We start from the raw sequence: 18,123 nt of genomic DNA, 5'->3' as shown, positions 1-18,123 counted from the left end.
TGAGACCTTTTGGGTCTCCTGTGTATTTGCTTGTCTTTTGGTGGAAGAGAGAGACCACTGGGGTGGAAGGTACCTGCCCATTCAGGTCATCCAAGTCAGTCTCCTGTCCCCTGTTCCCATTCACTCAGGATTGGAGTGGACTCAAGTTGGGCAGAGAGCACCATAATAGGGTATATGACTCACCTGACCTAATAATGAAGGTGACATGGAGAGGCCCTCCCAACCTAAAAACTTTTTTTTTTTTAATGTTTATTACTTTTTGAGAGACAAGGCAGAGCACCAGTGGGGGAGGGGCAGAGAGAGAGGGAGACATAGAATCTGAAGCAGGCTTCAGGCTCTGAGCTGTCAGCCCAGAGCCCAATATGGGGCTCGAACCCACAAACGGTGAGATCATGACCTGAGCCGAAGTTGGACGCTTAACCAACTGAGCCACCCAGGCGCCCATAAAACTTTTAAGAGCAATTTTTCCAGTGGATCTTTGTGTGAGGGAGGTTGTCTGATGCTCTGTTAGTGTCCCTGCCAGCAGGAATAGCATATTACAATTTGCTGGGTAGCAATATCACTGAAAATCAACGAGTATTCAACATGTGCTGTCTCTGATGTTTCTTACTGAGAGTTGGAAACATAGCATTTGAAGTGTTGGTCAAAACCAGTTTTCAGCAGTCAGGATCAAGTAGCTTTAGGTGTTTCGACTTCATTCAGCATCTTAAGGAATAAATGGGAAACCATCCCTTAAACTAACTGTTGAATCCCATGTGTTAGGCAATGCTTGGAAGGAGCCATAGGGAGACAAATTGATGTCACTAGATGTTAGTTCTTCTACACTGATTGAAAGAAGGTTCATCGGATCATGGCCCGTGGGGTCATTCTCATGGCAGCCCTGTGAGAGCGGTGGTATTAAAGGAACAAATGAATGCTTTGAAACTCTGCTGCTTGGCCCGAAGATGGTTCTCAACCAGAAGCAGAGGCTGATCAATAGTTAAATCAATAATGCAACACACAGTTTGTGCATTTTTGTTTTTAATTTTAAAGAGTGTGAGAGTGTGTGTGTGGGAGAGAGAGAGAGAGAGAGAGAGAGAGAGAGAGAGAGAAAGAGAGAATCCAAAGCAGGCTCCATGCTCAGCACTGAGCCTGACATGGGGCTCGATCCCACAGCCCTGGGATCATGACCTGAGCCGAAATCACGAGTCAGAGGCTCAACCCAGGTGCCCTCACAGTCTGTTTTAAATTGGTCTGTCCATTACATGCAGTCAGTATGTCTGTGGCTGTGTTCTGTGGTGGGATGGTAAGACCAGAAATCTGCCTGCCCAGTCCTCAGGCTGCACACCGAGAACCCCTTGCGCAAGGTGGAAGGAGAACTCTGGTTCTCGATGCAGCTGATCAGTAGTGCCTTCGTTCAGTGCCTCACAAACCAAGAGGGCACTTTCTTCTAAGACTCTTCTTCCTTCCTTGTTGATCAAAATTAAGGGCAGTTGGTTTTGTTGCTTCCTCTGATTTCCAAGAGATTGTTAGCCAGGCGAGTCGGGAAATTAATATCATTGTGCTCTGTTTTACCAGAATTGAATTTCCAGGAGCTGCCCAGACTGTTGATGTCCCCCTCCATAGAACGTCTTGGCTTCTGTGTTAGTTTGTGAGCAAATAATGTACTTTGCATCCTGCCACAACTTGTCTGCCCTCCAAACAAATTAGGAATCACCTCCCTACCATAAGGTCTGTTTGCATTGGCTTTGAACCCCAGTCTAGCCCAGGCCATGCATGAAGTAGCCTCTCCGTGTCTGTGTGGTGAATTGGGTTTAAGAAATATTTCTTATTTGCCAGACATGTTCCATGTGTTTGGACCCACAGGGACAAATGAGCAGAGAAGTAACAGAGTAAGGTAGAAAGAACTCTATCCTAAGAATCAGGAAGGCCGGATCCTGATTCTAGTTCAGCCACTTGGGAGCAGTGCGAACTTGGTCACATAATTTCTCTGAGGCTCAGTTTCTTTCTGTGCAAAATGGGGTCATGGAACCTTGGTAAACATTGAAATGCTCTTCAACTGGGAGGTAGAATTTATAAGCTGGACAGCCTGGTCTTAAATCCTCCAGATTATGGATACTGTTATGAGTCCCCAAATCTTGCTGATGGCTGAGATGGTATTTCTCACTCACCAGTGAAAATTTCAGATATTTATTTGGTAAATTCTCATAGTAATTTCAGATATCCTGGAGTAAACCAATTTCTATTTGTTCTTAATGGCTTAGCGGTGTTGGCAACGGGGATAGAGACTCCTGGGCTGTGTGTGTGTAAGTGTGTAAAATAGAGAGCTAGTTTCTCACTAAGAATATAGAAAATTAGTGAGTTATCAAGTTGTGAGGAAGGGGGACCAGAGCTGGTAACTAACCATGAAATTAGTACTTCCTGGAAACAGTTGAAACAGACCTTGAGGCAGGTGCCTTCTGGGAACTGCTGGCCAGGAAGCACTGTGGAGACCAGGTGGAGTTCTGAGAGCTACTCAAACTTGGGGTATTTAAGAACTTGGAAAGGAAGGAATTGATTTCTAGGGACCGACATGGGTTTACAGAAATCCTCCAAACGAGACTAGTCTCAGCTTTTCTTTCTTTCCTTTTTTTTTTTTTTTAAAGTTTACTTATTTATTATGAGAAAGAGCACAAGCGGTGGGGGAGTGGGGGAGAGACAGACAGACAGACAGAATCCCAAGCAGATTCTTGCACTGCCACCGCAAGCCCGATGCAGGGCTTGATCCCAGGGCCCTGGAATCATGACCTGAGCCAAAATCAAGAGACGGATGCTCAGTGGACTGAGCTACCCAGGCGCCTCTTGTCTCAGCTTTTCTTTAAAAAAAAAATTTTTTTTAATGTTTATTTATTTTTGAGAGACAGAGAGAGACAGCATCAGCAGGGGAGGGGCAGAGAGAGAGGGAGACCTAGAACATGAAGCGGGCTCCAGGCTCTGAGCTGTCAGCACAGAGCATGTGCGGGGCTCGAACTCACGAGCCGTGAGATCATGACCTGAGCCAAAGTCGGACGTTTAACCGACTGAGCCACCCAGGTGCCCCTTGTCTCAGCTTTTCTTTAAAGGGGATTACTAAACTGCTATAGATCACGGACTCCCTGAACTTTGATTTTTGTTATTTGGCAAAAAACACATTGTGTCATTCCTGTGGACGAGCGAGAGAAAGGAGGTTTGGTTGAAAATAATAATTCCTTTGTGTGTAGAGGATACCATTTGTTTTCTTGCTCTCTTATTTTTTTATTTCACTTTATTTTGTGTGTTTGTTTGTTTAAGCTCCACACCCAACATGGGGCTTCAACCCAGGTTGAAGATCAAGAGATGCACGGTCTACAAACTGAGCCAGCCAGGTGCCTCTCTTGCTTTTTTATTAATACAATGGCTTAGCAAGGTTGACAGTGCAGGTAAGAGTACCCCATTTTTCAGATGAAACTGAGACTCAGTGCGGTTGCTAAGGTCATGGTCATATTGCTAGAAAAGAGATAGAGCTGGGTTCTAATCCAACATGTTTGGCTCTAAGAGTCTGAGGGCATGGTCACACTGTATGTTCATAACTGGGTTGAGGCCACCATCAGAGGGGAACCTTGCGTAACATACAACTCAAGAAAGACACCACCCCCACTGGCCATATGCACCCCTCACCTCTGCCTGCATTGCACTTCCCACATGTTGTAAAACTGAGATCGGGAACTGATGCATGGGATAATAGCCCAGGACTTCTAATGTTCTTGATGGGATATGTCATGGGCCAGTTTAAATAAGATGACATTTACGTGAATGAATGTAGAAGTTTGCACTCAGGTTTAGAAACTATCTGGGGCGCCTGGGTGGCTCAGTCGGTTACGCGTCCGACTTCAGCCCGGGTCATGATCTCGCGGTCTGTGAGTTCGAGCCCGCATCGGGCTCTGTGCTGACAGCTCATAGCCTGGAGCCTGCTTCTGATTCTGTGTCTCCCTCTCTTTCTGCCCCTCCCCTACTCATGCTCTGTCTCTCTCTGTCTCAGAAATAAACATTAAAAAAATTTTTAAAAAAAGAAACTATCACCACAATCATTTTGGTTTATTTTTTAGCCCATATGTAAAAATGCAGAACTTGATAGTATTTTGTTTACGTAAGGCATAGCACAGTGTGGTATGGTTTCCAAAACACCAGCGCATTAGAGCAGACAGGGTGTCTGGAAGGAGAGATGGTAGTACCAGGGCTCTGCAGACCCACATCCCAGCCAGCTGAAGAGAATTGCCAGCGGAAATGGACCAGGAAGATCAGGCTTCCGAAAAGTCGGTCATTTGAAGACTGTTGTGGGAACTAAGGATTCTCCTTAATCCATCTGCATCAGCATTTGTTTCTTGAGCTTCAGAATGTCCAGTGACGGAGAAGCAAAGATGAACTGGATGGGGTGTCGCCAACAAGAAGTTTAGTAATGACCATTGTGACTTCAGCGTAGCTGTGGGGATGGGCTTGCTGCCAGTGGGGATAGGAGCAGGGATGTAGGAGGGGGGCACCCGGGAAAAGCCATAGGGGTGGGGCCTGCTGCATACATCGGGTGGGCGTTGTGTTAGGAGAATATGTTTGATTGGAGCCCAGGAGGCATGTGGGGCCCAGGGAGGTAAGACGGGTGGTGTTGGGCAGTATTGATTGTGCAGAGTCTCTGACACCAGGCCGAGGAGCCTGCATTTCATCCTCTGGCACATGTTTTTGTACAGAATAGCAACTGAGATGAAGGCTGTGTTGTGTGCAATGCATTCTGGCAAACACGAGAAAGATGGGCTTTCACAGGGGCGCTTGCTGTGGTCCAGATACCAGGCGGTGTAGCCTGAGCCGTGATGGAGAGGAAAGACAGAGCCCTTCTGAAGACAGATGCAGAGGGGCCTGCTGTCTAACAGAGGTGGAGCAGGTGGACAGAGGGGAGCCTCGCGTGCCAGCAAAGAGAAGGCTCCTAAAATCCTTACACTGCCCAGGTGTCCTGCTTTTCCATTTTAGTTCACAGCCAACGTGTATACATTTGATGGGCACACAGCTCATCTCCTCCTTTTAACCTACCTGGGACACCTGGCATCTTCTTATGCTGTTGAGACTAATGAGATTTGGATGGGTTGCCTTTTTTTATTTTTATTTTTTATTTTTTTAAATGTTTATTTATTTTTGAGAGAGAGAGAGACAGCGTGAAAGGGGCAGAGAGAGAGGGAGACACAGAATCTGAAGCAGGCTGCAGGCTCTGAGCTGTGTGCACGGAGCCCGATGTGGGGCTCGAACTCATGAGCCATGAGATCATGATCTGAGCTGAAGTCAGACACTTAACTGACAGAGCCTCCCAGGCACCCCCGGATGGATTGGCTTCTATCTTTGTTCTTTCAGGGCCACAGTCGACCTGTTATATTGCACTTGGGTCAGGTTGCAGTAAGATATTGTCGATTGTGTCTTATCTAAGAGGGTCAGGATGGTTAATTTATTTGGGGAGACAGTTAAGACATCAGCTGTCCAGGAGTCTTCCTTATCAGGAGTACGGCTGGCAACCAGTAAATAAACAAAATAAGAACCTCTGACTGGCCAGCAAAGATCTCATGATGTTCATACCTTTCCCTGCTGGCTGCCTGCCTGACCCAGTGTTTAGCTGAGAACTGTGTACTCTTACTTTACACATGATGTTAATGAGCTTGATTATTTTTAGCTCCTGTCTGATCAGAAGTTGCTGCTCCAGAGAGAGACATACTGACTCAAAACCACTGGTTGCTGGTCCTGGTGAGAAGTGGTGTGTTGAGATGGGTGGAGAGAGGGCTACATGACCTGGAGGCAAGAACTCAGGGGTAGAGCTTCTACCTGTGTTTGGGGACAGCCTGCCATACGTGTCTTGAAGTAGGAGCGTCGCCAAATTCCAGAATAGTGATCTGGACTGAGTAAGGTTTTACGCTCAGTGTATTCTGCTTAAGAAGGCCGGGAGAGGGGCACCTGGGTGGCTCGGTCGGTTAAGCGTCCGACTTCGGCTCAGGTCATGATCTCACGGTCCGTGAGTTCGAGCCCCGCGTCGGGCTCTGTGCTGACCGCTCAGAGTCTGGAGCCTGTTTCAGATTCTGTGTCTCCCTCTCTCTCTGCCCCTCCCCTGTTCATGCTCTGTCTCTCTCTGTCTCAAAAATAAATAAACGTTTAAAAAAAAAAAAAAAAGGCCAGGAGAGAGGAGGCATCAAGCTGATTTGGATGACTTTGCTCCCCAAGAATGGCTTACTCGGTGAGGGCTTTCTGTAGCTATTCGCTTCCAGACTTTGTGACCCTGGTGTACCCCAGCACCTAGAATAGTGGCTGGCACTTGATGAGCAGTTGGTAAATATTTGTTGAATGAATGAATGGATTCATCACAGAGGGGGAGACCTAGTTCGGAGGCAACCAGGAGCAGCTTCCTGTCTCGTCACATTAATGGATCTCCTGTTGTAACCACTAGACAGCACTTCACATAATAGCCACAAAATCGTGTTTGGGTAAATGGCCTTGGAAGTGCAGCACGGCTCCCTAGGCCCTTGTTCATGGAATACTTAATTTGAAAAGATTTTAATGAGTGTGTTCTATTTAGGCCTGCTGCTCGTGAAGTATCTGTCTGTTGTTCGTGTTTTAGCACGGTCCATCCAGAAGATGTGTTTCTTGGCTCTGGAACCCCACGCATCCCCCAGCCGGCCGAGCCAGCCAGCCAGCCAGCCAGCTACACAGCAAACAGATGTTTACGGAGCACCTGCTCTGTGACAGCCAGGGATGTGCTTGGGGGATGGTGAGAAGGAGAGGTGGTACTCAGATGAACACAGCTGGTCCCTGCCCACAGCCTGATGTAGGAGTAAGACAGGAATAAAGGCAGCCTCGGTGCAGGGTGATAAGTGTGTGTGTGTGTGTAATAAAGGCACGTGCTTGCTTGCGGGAACAGAGGAGGGGGCACTTACTGCCCTGGGTTGGGGGGGGGTGGTGAGCTAGGGCTGAAGAGGCTGAGGAAAGAAAGGCTGTTTGGGCTAAGCCTGAGATGACAGTTCATGGGCTTCTGGGGGCTGCCCAAGGTGCATTGTCCTGGCTGGCAGGACAGGTGAGTTACCTGGAGTCTTCTCAGCTACGAGTGGACACTTTGTGTCCCTGGGCTGGGAGGAGCAAGAGGTGGTGGGTTCGGGTGCTGTGGCCTAGACTCTCTGTCTTTGTCTGACCTTTCACTCACTGGGACCTCTGGTTGGAGGACCCCTCTATTCCAGCCCTCATAATTTCACCAGATTCTTCTTAGAACTGGAAAGGGCCACTGGGGACTAAAGAGCATAAGGGGTTGGGGAGAGGTGAGTGGGGGAAGGTGTTTACAGGTGAGTAAACATGGTATTTCCTATCCGCCAGACCCTGCTGTGTCTGCCACCTACCTCCAAGTCCAGGTGAGGGAGGGTTGGCCGATACAGGAGCCAGTCTGACACGGCAGAAGGGACTGGCTGGCCCTAGAAAGGTTCTTTTTTCCGACCTCCACCTTGAACTCCTTCTAGCTGTTGTTGTTTTTTTAAGTTTATTTATTTATTTTTGAGAGGGGAAAGCGTGAGCCCGGGAGAGGCAGAGAGAGAGGGAGAGAGAGAGAATCCCAAGAAGCCTCCACACTCTCAGCATGGAGGCCCATTCGGGGTACGAACTCCCGAACTGTGAGATCATGACCTGAGTAGAAATCAAGAGTCAGACGCTTAACCAACTGAGCCACCCAGATGCCCCTCGCCTTGAGCTCTTCTAAATTAAGAGCTGTTTTAGAAAGACATCAGGAAAGTAAGACTTGGAATGACTTAGAGAGAAACTTGGACTAACTGCCCTTACTTTATGTGTGTGGAACTGTGTTTTTTCAGTTCCTACTCTGTGAGTATTAAAACGACATACCTGGATGGTAAGCCGTTGAACCAAAATAGAGAGAGCCGGGTGGGAAGCAGGTGGGATTTGGGGTCAGCTGAGTTTGGGTGACCCTGTCCATTCAGGGCACCATGGCTGATTTGTAGCTGCAGGAGCGGTCCAGGATGGTCCTATGGATTTTGGGAAATTATGAATTGCTTAAGGTCACAGCTAGTGCATCTAGGACTAGCGCATAGAGCTCTCGCTTCCTGCCAGCCCAATTCTGTCTGCCACATCCTGCTGCTAAAGCTCTACACTAACTAGTTCTGTCCCACTAGGAAACCCACTAATGAGGGATTGGCTCCGTAATAATAGGCGTTGCATAGTCCAGTAGTGCTGGATAGTAAAAGGAAAGAATACGTCCAGAGGAAAAGTGCCAGAATGGTGATTTTTTTTTTGCAGAAAAAAAAATTGTATTTGTTGTCTAACGACTGCCAAAAGATCAGTGTTAAAGAATACTTGGGAAGAAAATCATCCGTTTGTCCATCCAGCCTAGCACAGCTATTCTATAAGTTTCTGCAAGCCTTTTTTATCAAGCAGTCCATACAGCACATACATATTTTTAACGTAGAATCACAGCTTCTTATTCCTTTGTGGTCTGTTTAGTTAATGTCGATATAAGAATTTTCCTTATTTCTGTCTCATCTTTATAATTGTCTGTCCTGAAAGCCCAGCAGTATTCTGGAGTGTTGTTAGGTTCGGCTCCATGGATGTGTCCAGCCCTGTGGTTGGAGTTTGGGTTGTTTCTTCTTTTTGCCTCCCCACCCCCAGCTTTATTTCTCCAGTTAAATAATGCTATAGAGAACATCTCTGCACATGGAGCCTTCTGCTGCTCTTGGGTCGTTGCCTTCAAGGAGTATTTCCAGGAAGCAAAGAGTCTGACGGTTGGAAGCCAGTGCTGTAGTTTTGAGTTTTTGTTTTTACTTTCTGTTACCGCTGTTTCCTATAGCACAGACACAGACAAATCAGTGAAACAGAGGTGTAGCCTAATGAATTATGGGAAGGCAGACACCCCTGGACCACCCCCCGAGTCAAGAGCTGGGACCTTGCCAGCCCGCTGGAAGTCCGTGGTGTGCCCTCTCCCAGGCACAAATTCTCTACACCCCGAGACCAGCTATTACCCTGACTTTATTGCTTATCGTAACCACTTCTTTACCCTCTTTTCATGTTTTTTCTTAATTTCTTTTTTAATGTTTACTCATTTTTGAGAGAGAGAGACAGGGCGTGAGCCAGGGAGGGGCAGAGAGCGAGGGAGACACAGAGTCCGAAGCAGGCTCCAGGCTCCAAGCCGTCAGCACAGAGCCTGACACGGGGCTTGAACCCACGAACCCTTAGATCATGACCTGAGTGAAGTCGGACGCTTAACCACCTGAGCCACTCAGGTGCCCCACCCACCCTCTTTTCATGTTTTATCCCCCAAATATGTATCGTACACACTGCATACTTTTAGTTTTGCCTTTTTGTAAAAGGGTCTTTTAAATTTTTTTTTCATCTCTAGGTGCCCCTCGATCTCTCCACTTCCCTGTATTCTGTTTGTTGAAGAAACTGTGTTGTTTGTCCTGAGGAGTTTCCAGAATTTCCCACTGGCTGGATCTTGATGATTGCAGTCCCATGTAGTTTAGAACATTCCTCTGCATTTCCTCCAAGTTGGCAGTTGGATCTAGTGGTTGTATTAGTCCCAGTCTTGATAGTTTTTCCCTGCAGAGAGAGAAGGCTGGGGAGCAAAATTATGTCTTGGGTGGTGGGGTGTTCTTCATCGGGGGGTACACAGTGGCTGGTCATCTCCTCCTGTGATGTTAGTAGCCCCCGGTGCCCAATGCTAGTGCCTACCATTCTAGAAGTTGAAAAATTGTGATATTGCAAGTCTGTTACCCCTTCTTCATTTTGTTGTTGGTATACTACTAAAAAGAGAAATTCTGCCCATTTGCTATTTTTAATACCTTTATTAAGATGCACGTGCCAGATAATTCACTTACCCCAAGGGTACAATTCAGTGGCTCTTAGTATATTCATAAAGTTGTGCGTCTGTCACCGTGATCCATTTTAGAACATTTCATTTACCCCCAAAAAACCGTGCTCACCTTGGCTGTCACACCACAAATACTGCAGCCCTAAGCAAACCACTAATCTGATTCCAGTCTCCAGCTTTCCCTGTTCTGGACATTTTGTGTAATATGTGGTCCTTTGTAACTGGCTTCTTTCACTTACTATAATGTTTTCAAAGTCCACCCATGTTGTGGTATGTATCCGGGCTTTACTCCTTTTCATGGCCAAGTAATACTCCATTGTGTGGATACGATTCTTCCGCATTATGTTTATCTGTGCGTTAGTTGATAGACACTTGGGTTGCTTCCACTTTGGGGCTATTATGGTTAATGCTGCTATGAACATTTTGGTACAGATTTCCGTATGAATGCAATGTTTTCATTTCTCTGGGGTATATATACTTAGGGGTGGAATTGCTGGGTCAGATGGTGGCTCTGTGTTTATTCGAGAACATGCCAGACTGTTTCCCAAAATGGCTATACAGTTTTGCATTCCCGTCAGCAGTATATGAGGGTTCCATTTTCTCCAAGATTTGTTATTTTCTGTCTTTTTTATTACAGCCATCCTAGTGGGTATGAAATGGTGCTGGATTGTGCTTTTGATTTACATTTCCCTAATGACTAATGATATTGAGCATCTTTTCATGTGCTTATCGGGTATTTTTGTATGTCTTTGGAGAACTGTGTATATATCCCGTGTTCATTTTTAATTGAATATATTTTTTATTATTGAGATGTAATAGTTCTTTATATATTCTAGATAGAAGTCTCTTACCAGATATGTGATTTGTAAAAATTTTCTCCCACTTTGGGTTGTCTTTGTGCTTTATTGATGTCTTGGTCCTTTGAAGCACAAAAGTTTTACATTTTAAAAAAAATGTTTATTTTTGAGAGAGAGAGTGCAAGTGGAGGAGGGGGGAGGACAGAGGCTCCGAATCCTGCTCTGTGCCGACAGAAACGAGCCCAGTGTGGGGCTCGGACTCATAAACTGTGAGATCATAATCTGAGCTGAAGTTGGACGCTCAACTGACTGAGCCACCTGGGTGCCCCAAAAGTTTTACATTCTGCTGATGATGCCTGCCTGGTTTATTGTGGGTTTTTTGTGTTTGTTTGTTTCCTTTGTTTTGTTTTTTAATTTAAGTAGATTCCATGCCCAACATGGGGCTCAAACACACAACCCCGAGATCAAGATTCGACTGAGCCAGCTAGGCACCTCTGGTTTATTTTATTTTATTATATTATTTATTTTTATTGCTTGTGCTTGTGGTGTCATATCTATGAAATCATTGCCTAATCCAAGGTCTTGAAGATTTGTGCCTCTGTTTTGAGAGTTTTATAGTTTTAGCTCTTGCATTTAGGTCTTTGATCTGATACTTTGAGTTAATGTTTGCATATCCTATCATCTACTCTTTGGTTACCGAGGGCTGTAGCTAAAGGCCAGATCAATGCTTGACTTTTTTCCCTTCACTTACCAGTTTTCATAATAAGGCTTTGGTTCCCTATTCATCCTACAAAGTTGTTAGTTGGTATTTTGTTTTGTTTTCATTATGAGTAATGAGATTTAGTAATGGGTTTCCATTACAATGAAAATAATTAAATTTTTAAAAATTTATGTACTGTGACATATACATGTATGCAGCATAGAGAGAAAAGTGATTTTGGTTTTTTTTCTCTCTAAAACGTTTTGTTCTTATCCGGCTGTCACATTCTAAATCTTCATCTACTCAATTGCCTTCCAGAAACATGCCAAAGGCCAGGATTTGTTTGATCAGATCGTGTACCACTTGGACCTCGTGGAAACAGATTACTTTGGCCTCCAGTTCCTAGACTCTTCCCAGGTTGCGGTATGTATTTCTTTGATTCGTTTCGGGACACGCTGGTTTTCATGCTAATTGCAGATTCACAGTTGCTAGAGGTTGGTAGAGAAAAATAGGAGTTAGGCTGCAGTGTTGTTGCAGTCACGATTGTTGGGGTGGTGGTGATGGCACCCGTGTGAAATTCATCCATATGCCCCCCCCCTCCAGCCCCCCTTGAGGGGGCCAATAACCGGGAGAGGAAGAGAAAGAACCATCCCTGTTGTGCAGGGGAATGCATTCGGGAAACATTTCCAAGCATAGGGATGCAATATGGGCACATTTCTCAAGTAGGTAGAAAGCAGAAGAAATACCATTCTAGAAATTCTTTTAATGATGCTTTCATTTTTAACTGGCAGAGAGACTGCAGCAGCATCTTCTTGTGGACTCTTGCTGGGTGGAGGGAGCGGGTGCTGTGAACACACTGAATCCCAGCCAGGCTTAGTGGGTGCAGGGGGCCGGTCGGAGCAGATCTTGGCACTGCTAGACAACCATCTTGCAGGCTCCAGGAGGTTGTATTAGGTCAGCAAAGACTTCCCTTGCTTTGCCTGAGACAGACCTGTCCACAGTGGGGGTGCTAGAGGGAGTGAATCTGATGTAGCTCAGAACCACTCTTTTCAAAAGCAGGAATGACTTCAGTCTCCTTCCCCAACAAAATCTGGCTTTGGGTTTCAAAGATAAATTATTCGGTAATCTAAAAATCTTTATTGAGGTGGGTGGGGGGGTGGGTGAAATGAAGGGGATTGAGAGCACAGGTATCTCAATGAGCACTGAGAAATGTATAGAGTTGTTGGGGCACCTGGGTGGCTCAGTTGGTTAAGTGTCCAACCCTTGATCTCGGCTCAGGCCATGATCTCACAGTTTGTGAGTTCGAACCCTGCATCGGGCTCTGCGCTGACAGTGTGGAGCCTGCTTGGGATTCTCTCTCTCCCTCTCTCCCTCTCTCCCTCTCTGTTTCCCTCCTCAGCTCTCGCTGTCTGCTCTCAAATAAAGAAACATTAAAAAAAAAAAAAAGTATAGAATTGTTGAATCATTGTGTGCCCAAAACTATTATAACACTGGATATTAATTATAATTGAGTAAAAAATATATATATTTATCGGGCATCAGTTATGCACTGGGCCCTGTTTTAAGCACTGTAGATAAAGTATGAACACATAGATGACAGATGGTAATGAGTGTTAAGAAAAAGAAAATAGAGTAAGCGGATAGACCGAATAAGAGGCGGTGCTGTTTTAGACAGCATATGAAAGGGTGAGTTCCCTGATAGGAGACGTTTGAGTGTACATGGCTAACCTTTTCTACCTAAAGACACCTGTTAAGATACTCCTTGGGGGCTGTATGTGACAATTGAGGCTAAGATGCTCAGAATCAGTGCCTAGAGATTGGGTGCACCTGAGAATATGTGTATGAGGCTGCCAAGTCCAAGATGATGCAGTTATATCCCGGCTGCGGTGTCTTCCTGGGCAGATGCCCCTCTACCCTTCAGTACTGCCTGATTACCAACAGCCCATCCCCTCACCTCCTTGCCTGTTGCCATGAGCACTCCAGCTGCCGCCTGGAGTTAGTAGACCCAATTCCTTCTCCATTTCCCAGCCAGAGACTCCACCCGCCAGGACCCTGGACAAGGGGTGGACCAGCTTTTCTCTTTCTCCTCCCTGTCCAGTTCTGTTGTCTTTGAGGTTGAGCCACCCAGTGCCCTGCCTTCTGACCTCGCCCTGGTACCTCAGCTTTTCTCTTTCCTTGGGCAACCTGGCAATTCAAGTTGCCTTCCTTTTGTAAATGTCCCGGACGCTGTTTCCTTGCATTGCAAATTCACTTGGGTAGACCTCACGCACATTCACTTGGGTCCTGTCACCACCTGATCACTCCAAGAGCTGGAATTCTGTTGCTCCCATTCCATGATCACTTCCCTTAATTCCATCTTTGTGGTCCCTCTGCGTCTGGCCTTGTCCCTTAAGGATCCCCTCCTGCCTCGTTCTCCCCTCTCGGGGCCTGGTGAAGCCTCAGCCATCTCGCCTGTGTCCTCGCTTGCCCTTTGATGCTCTCTCCCCCATGACTGTCCCCTGGTCTCCCCTCAACACGCAGGTCCATCTGTTTCCTCTGCTGCGTCTCCCAGGCTGGCGGGCATTGTCACGGGCTCGGGTCACAGATCACAGATACAGCAAAGTCCAAGCCCCTGAGCTTCTCTTGGAGCCATGGACTTGGTTCCCCTTGTGAATCTTGACCACAGCCCTCTAGTCCAGTCTCCCCACAGAGACTTGGAGCCTGCATTTGGCCTCTCCTCCTGCTGAGAAGACTGAGGTCATTTAGCTAAAACACCTTGAATTTTCTTCCCCTGCACCTCAGAGTTTTCCTTTCTCTCTGTCCATCCTTTTCACTGTTTGGTTTGACGAAAACATTCTGTTTCTCTAGCATTTACTCCCTATACCTGCATCACTGTTCCATTTCCGGTTGCTTCCTGAGTGCCAGATTTAGTTTGTCTGTCTCCAGTGTCCTCCAGTTGTCCCCATCATCTGACACTCATCAGCCCTTCTCTTCCCAGAAACGCTTCTCCATTCTGCCTTCTGTGTGCCTTAACACATATGGTATTTTTGGCTTCAAAATGTCTACAGCCCTGGATTATGAGTCTGACCTGGACCTTGTTCCTGGCTCTGCCCCTGACTTATCTGGGGGCTTTCAGTAAGCCCCCTTTTCTCCCTTGTCCTTATCTGTAAAATGTTTTCTCATCTGTAAAATGGGGTTCTTGGGCCTGTTTCCAAGAGCTCTTTGAGTTCTAATGTTCTAAAGGGAAGGCAGGCACGTCTGCCCCACACTCTTCTCCTGTCAGAAGGGAAAAGATACCATCATTTCTGCCATTAGAGCCACGTGCCTCTTTCCCTGCTGCCATGTCCTCATCCCCAGGTGACCCCTCTCCAGCCACTTGGATTCCCAGAAAGCCAAGGATGTGACTCCATTAGGAAGGACCTGGTTATGTACCCCTGCTCGCCGGGCTGCCAGGCGTTCCCGTCTGCCGGTGTCCTGGCACAGCCTCAGCGGGGTCCAGGCGCCCTTCCAAGGCCAGACACCTGGATGCTCAGCCTCTACAGGCCCTGCCATCTTTCTAGCTCCTAGCCCTGAACGTGACATGCTGTTCTTCCCCCACAAAGCAGGTGCAGGGTCCTCGTCTACCTGACCTGGAGGATCCGAGGCTGTGCAGCAGCTGCTCCCAGGAGCCCTCTCATTAGTGCAGTTTCTAGGCTGGGCTCCTCACAGACCGGGCTCTGGAGATGCCTGCACTTCTGTGCATGCTTTTGCTTATGGGTTCCCCTCCCGGCGTGCCCTTCCTCACCCCATTTAAACTTCTGGCTGTCCTTCAGGACTGTCTCAGATGGTAGCCCTTCCTTCATGCAGCATGTCCTGAACTTGCAGCATTTCTCCTCCTCTCTGGAAACCTTTGAGCTTCTTTGCCTTCTGTGGCAGTTTGCTCATCTGGCTGTGGGTTCTTTATCTGTGCTTATAAATAGACCTTTCTGATTAGATCCTGAGACTTAAGACTGCTGCTTCTTGGGGACTTTTGTTGACAAGGCATACAACCTAAAACCTCAGTCTTCAGGGGCGCTTGGGTGGCTCAGTTGGTTGAGCATCTGGCTTTGGCTCACGTCATGATCTCACCGTTCGTGAGTTCGTGCCCCATGTCAGGCTCTGTGGTGACAGCTCAGAGCCTGGAGTCTGCTTTGGATTCTGTGTCTCCCTCTCTCTCTCTCCTCCCATCCCCCACTCATGCTCTGTCTCTGTCTCAAAACCAAATAAACATTTAAAAAAAAAATTTTTTTTTAACATCAGTCTTCAGCCCCAGAAGTGACCTTAGAAATTATTTGTCAAACGTTTCTGTCTTGTGGATGGTGAAATGAATGCACTCAGTGAGTGGTACCCCTCAGACTCAAAGTCAGGTTTTACAACTTGAGGGGTAAGTGCTGTATTCAATGCACTATACTTGCAAGCCTGTTTTCCTAACTGTAGAGTGGAGGTGGTGACATCTGGGAGGTTGAGAGGCTCAGCGAGTTAATGGAGGAGAAGGAGTCTTGTAATCTAACCCCAGTGTGGGTCTCCTCTTCCTACCTGAGCATGCTGAGGGGAGACCAGAAGTCATCACAGCTCTCAGAGGTGATGCACTTAGGCTAGCGGGAACCTGCAAGGCTGCCTTGCCTGTGGGAGAAAATTTAGCAGTTTAGGTGATCCCTTTGGGAATGTTCCCTGAGTGAATTTTCTGGGTGCCTGGGACGAAGCAGTTGGTGGCAGGTGTACAAGATGGGGGCTGGGATGCGAACAGTCCCCTTGGCCATTGGCTTATTGCCGTGTGCGGCTCCTGCAATAAATGACATCCTCACCCTGCCCCTGCATGCAAATCAGAAGGCTGGCAGTGGTGGGGCTCCTGGCACAGCTCTCTGCAGACCCAGCTTATGTCCCCAGCTCCCTGCGAAGAGCCAAGCCTGGTTACCATAGTGCGCTGCCCAGCCCTGAAGCAAGGTCAGAGTCTATCAGCATCGTCTATTTTTAGCAGTTGGGGCTGGGGCCTCCTGTTTCCCTTTTCCATATCAAGGCAGGAAGGCCACCCAGGAGCTTGTTCTGTAGATCTCACTTTTGCACAGCTCAAAGCAGGGGCAGGGGTTCTATTTTTACATATGAAAGCTTTCTTCTGAGAGAGGAGGCTCTGGCTTACACCCACCCAGCTTTCTTACGGACCAGACTGGTCAGATTGCTGCTGTTTACTGAGTTCCTGCTCAGGCATCCACCTAAAAACTTTACATAACTCTTATTTAACATTCATCATCTGTGAAACTAGCCATAAAGCAGACCCATTTTACAGATGATGAAGCTGAGGTTCATTAGAAACCTTGTAAAGGTTAAAGTGAGGGACAGAGCCAGGATTCAGAACCTGGTCTCATTCAACAGGCCAGCACTTTCCACCAGGCTACGCTGGTTCCTTTACACGAGGTAGCATCTCATCCACACACACATCCACGTGCATGCGCCCGCCGCCGGAGGAACCCGTTTAGTCAGTAGCTATTCAGCTGACTTTGCCTTGGAGTTTATTCAGCGGTAGTCCCTGTGGTGCAGAAGTAGGCAGGACACTGTCCCTGCCTGCTGCATTCTCCTGAGGGAGACGGACCATCTCATTGGTCCCATGGAATACATTGGGGTCTGTCCTCACTCTGGGAGCCTGGAGAGGGAGTGCCTGAGTATCAGTGAGGAGCCCAATGAGGAGTCAGAGGGGAGAGGTATGGCAGGGATCTGGGGCAGGGGTCATACCAGCCCCACCAATCAGGAGCCTCCCTCCCAACCCTGGGGGCAGGTGTGTGGCCATAGGGGTGGTGTTCTGGGGGATGCGGCCAGTTCAAGTCCCTTCCAGAGCCCCTCCCAACATGAAAAGGGAGCATTTTATGGTGGTAAGCTTTGCAGCAAGGAATCCCGAAAAGGTGATTTTTGGCCTTTGTCTCCAGACTTGTGAGATGTTTTTCCTCTGGTCTTTGCAGCCAGGATCATGTGGATGGGTAATAAGAGGCCCAGGGCTGCGAGGTGAGGTTGACACGGATATGGTGGCTGCCGAGAGGATCATTGGGTGCTAATGGGGCTGTTGCGGCTTCACTCTGGTGTCACATGTGCCTCCTGTGGGGACGCCACTGAGCTTTCCTACCGTTTCAGATGTACCTGGAGGGAAGTACTCTCAGGAAACACTAATAATGGGGTATGTTACTATAAGAGACAGGAAACCCTTCCATTTCAATGGTTCCACAGCCACTCAGTGGATTCTTCAGTGTGTCAAGGGGACAGCTCAGTGCACAGATGAGGAAACAGTCTCAGGGGTCTTGCTTATGGCCACACACCAGGTGACTGGCAGAGCTGGCACTCAAACTCTGATCTTCTGCCTCCTCCTATTTTAGTACAAGAAAGTGTAGAACAGCTCAAGAAATGCCACAGGTCTCCCCGCAGCCTGTCTCTGAAAGCTGGCAGGGGGAGAGTTTTCCTGCCCACATGCATATTGATGCTGAATGGAAAGCTATTGATAAAGGGGTCTCTGCAGTTGATTTAGATTAATTCCCAAGGAAACCTCAAATAGCTGGTGTAAGTGAGGTTACAGGGCTCCATCCTGGATGAGAAGGGGAGATCCCTCCTTAGGCAGAGGAGGCACTTCAAGCTGGTGTGTGGTGTGGACCCAGAACCATGGATGCCGCCACAGCCTGATTTCTGATCTTGCCTCTGCCTCACCTACACTGTGATCCCAGACACCTTGCCCTGTGCACAGTCACCTTCATCGGCTCTGAGGCCTGAGCGAGTGATGGACATGACACAGTCCA

At 47.5% G+C, this 18,123-nt stretch overlaps 1 protein-coding gene across 4 annotated transcripts in view; it reads left to right on the top strand.

Annotated features, from left to right (window-relative positions):
- EPB41L4B (erythrocyte membrane protein band 4.1 like 4B) overlaps positions 1-18,123 on the top strand; it is a 128,533-nt gene that overhangs the window by 27,050 nt on the left and 83,360 nt on the right. For all 4 annotated transcript variants that reach the window (XM_007094483.3, XM_042964302.1, XM_042964301.1 and 1 more), the window contains exon 2: positions 11,672-11,776. In XM_007094483.3, coding sequence (XP_007094545.2) covers positions 11,672-11,776 — 105 coding nt within the window. The remainder of the gene's footprint in view (positions 1-11,671; positions 11,777-18,123) is intronic.

The sequence above is a fragment of the Panthera tigris genome, chromosome D4 (genome assembly GCF_018350195.1).
Source record: "Panthera tigris isolate Pti1 chromosome D4, P.tigris_Pti1_mat1.1, whole genome shotgun sequence".
In the NCBI taxonomy this organism is placed as follows: Eukaryota; Metazoa; Chordata; class Mammalia; order Carnivora; family Felidae; genus Panthera; species Panthera tigris.
Note: the sequence above shows the minus strand (reverse complement) of the source record. Positions and strands in the feature narration are given on the sequence as shown.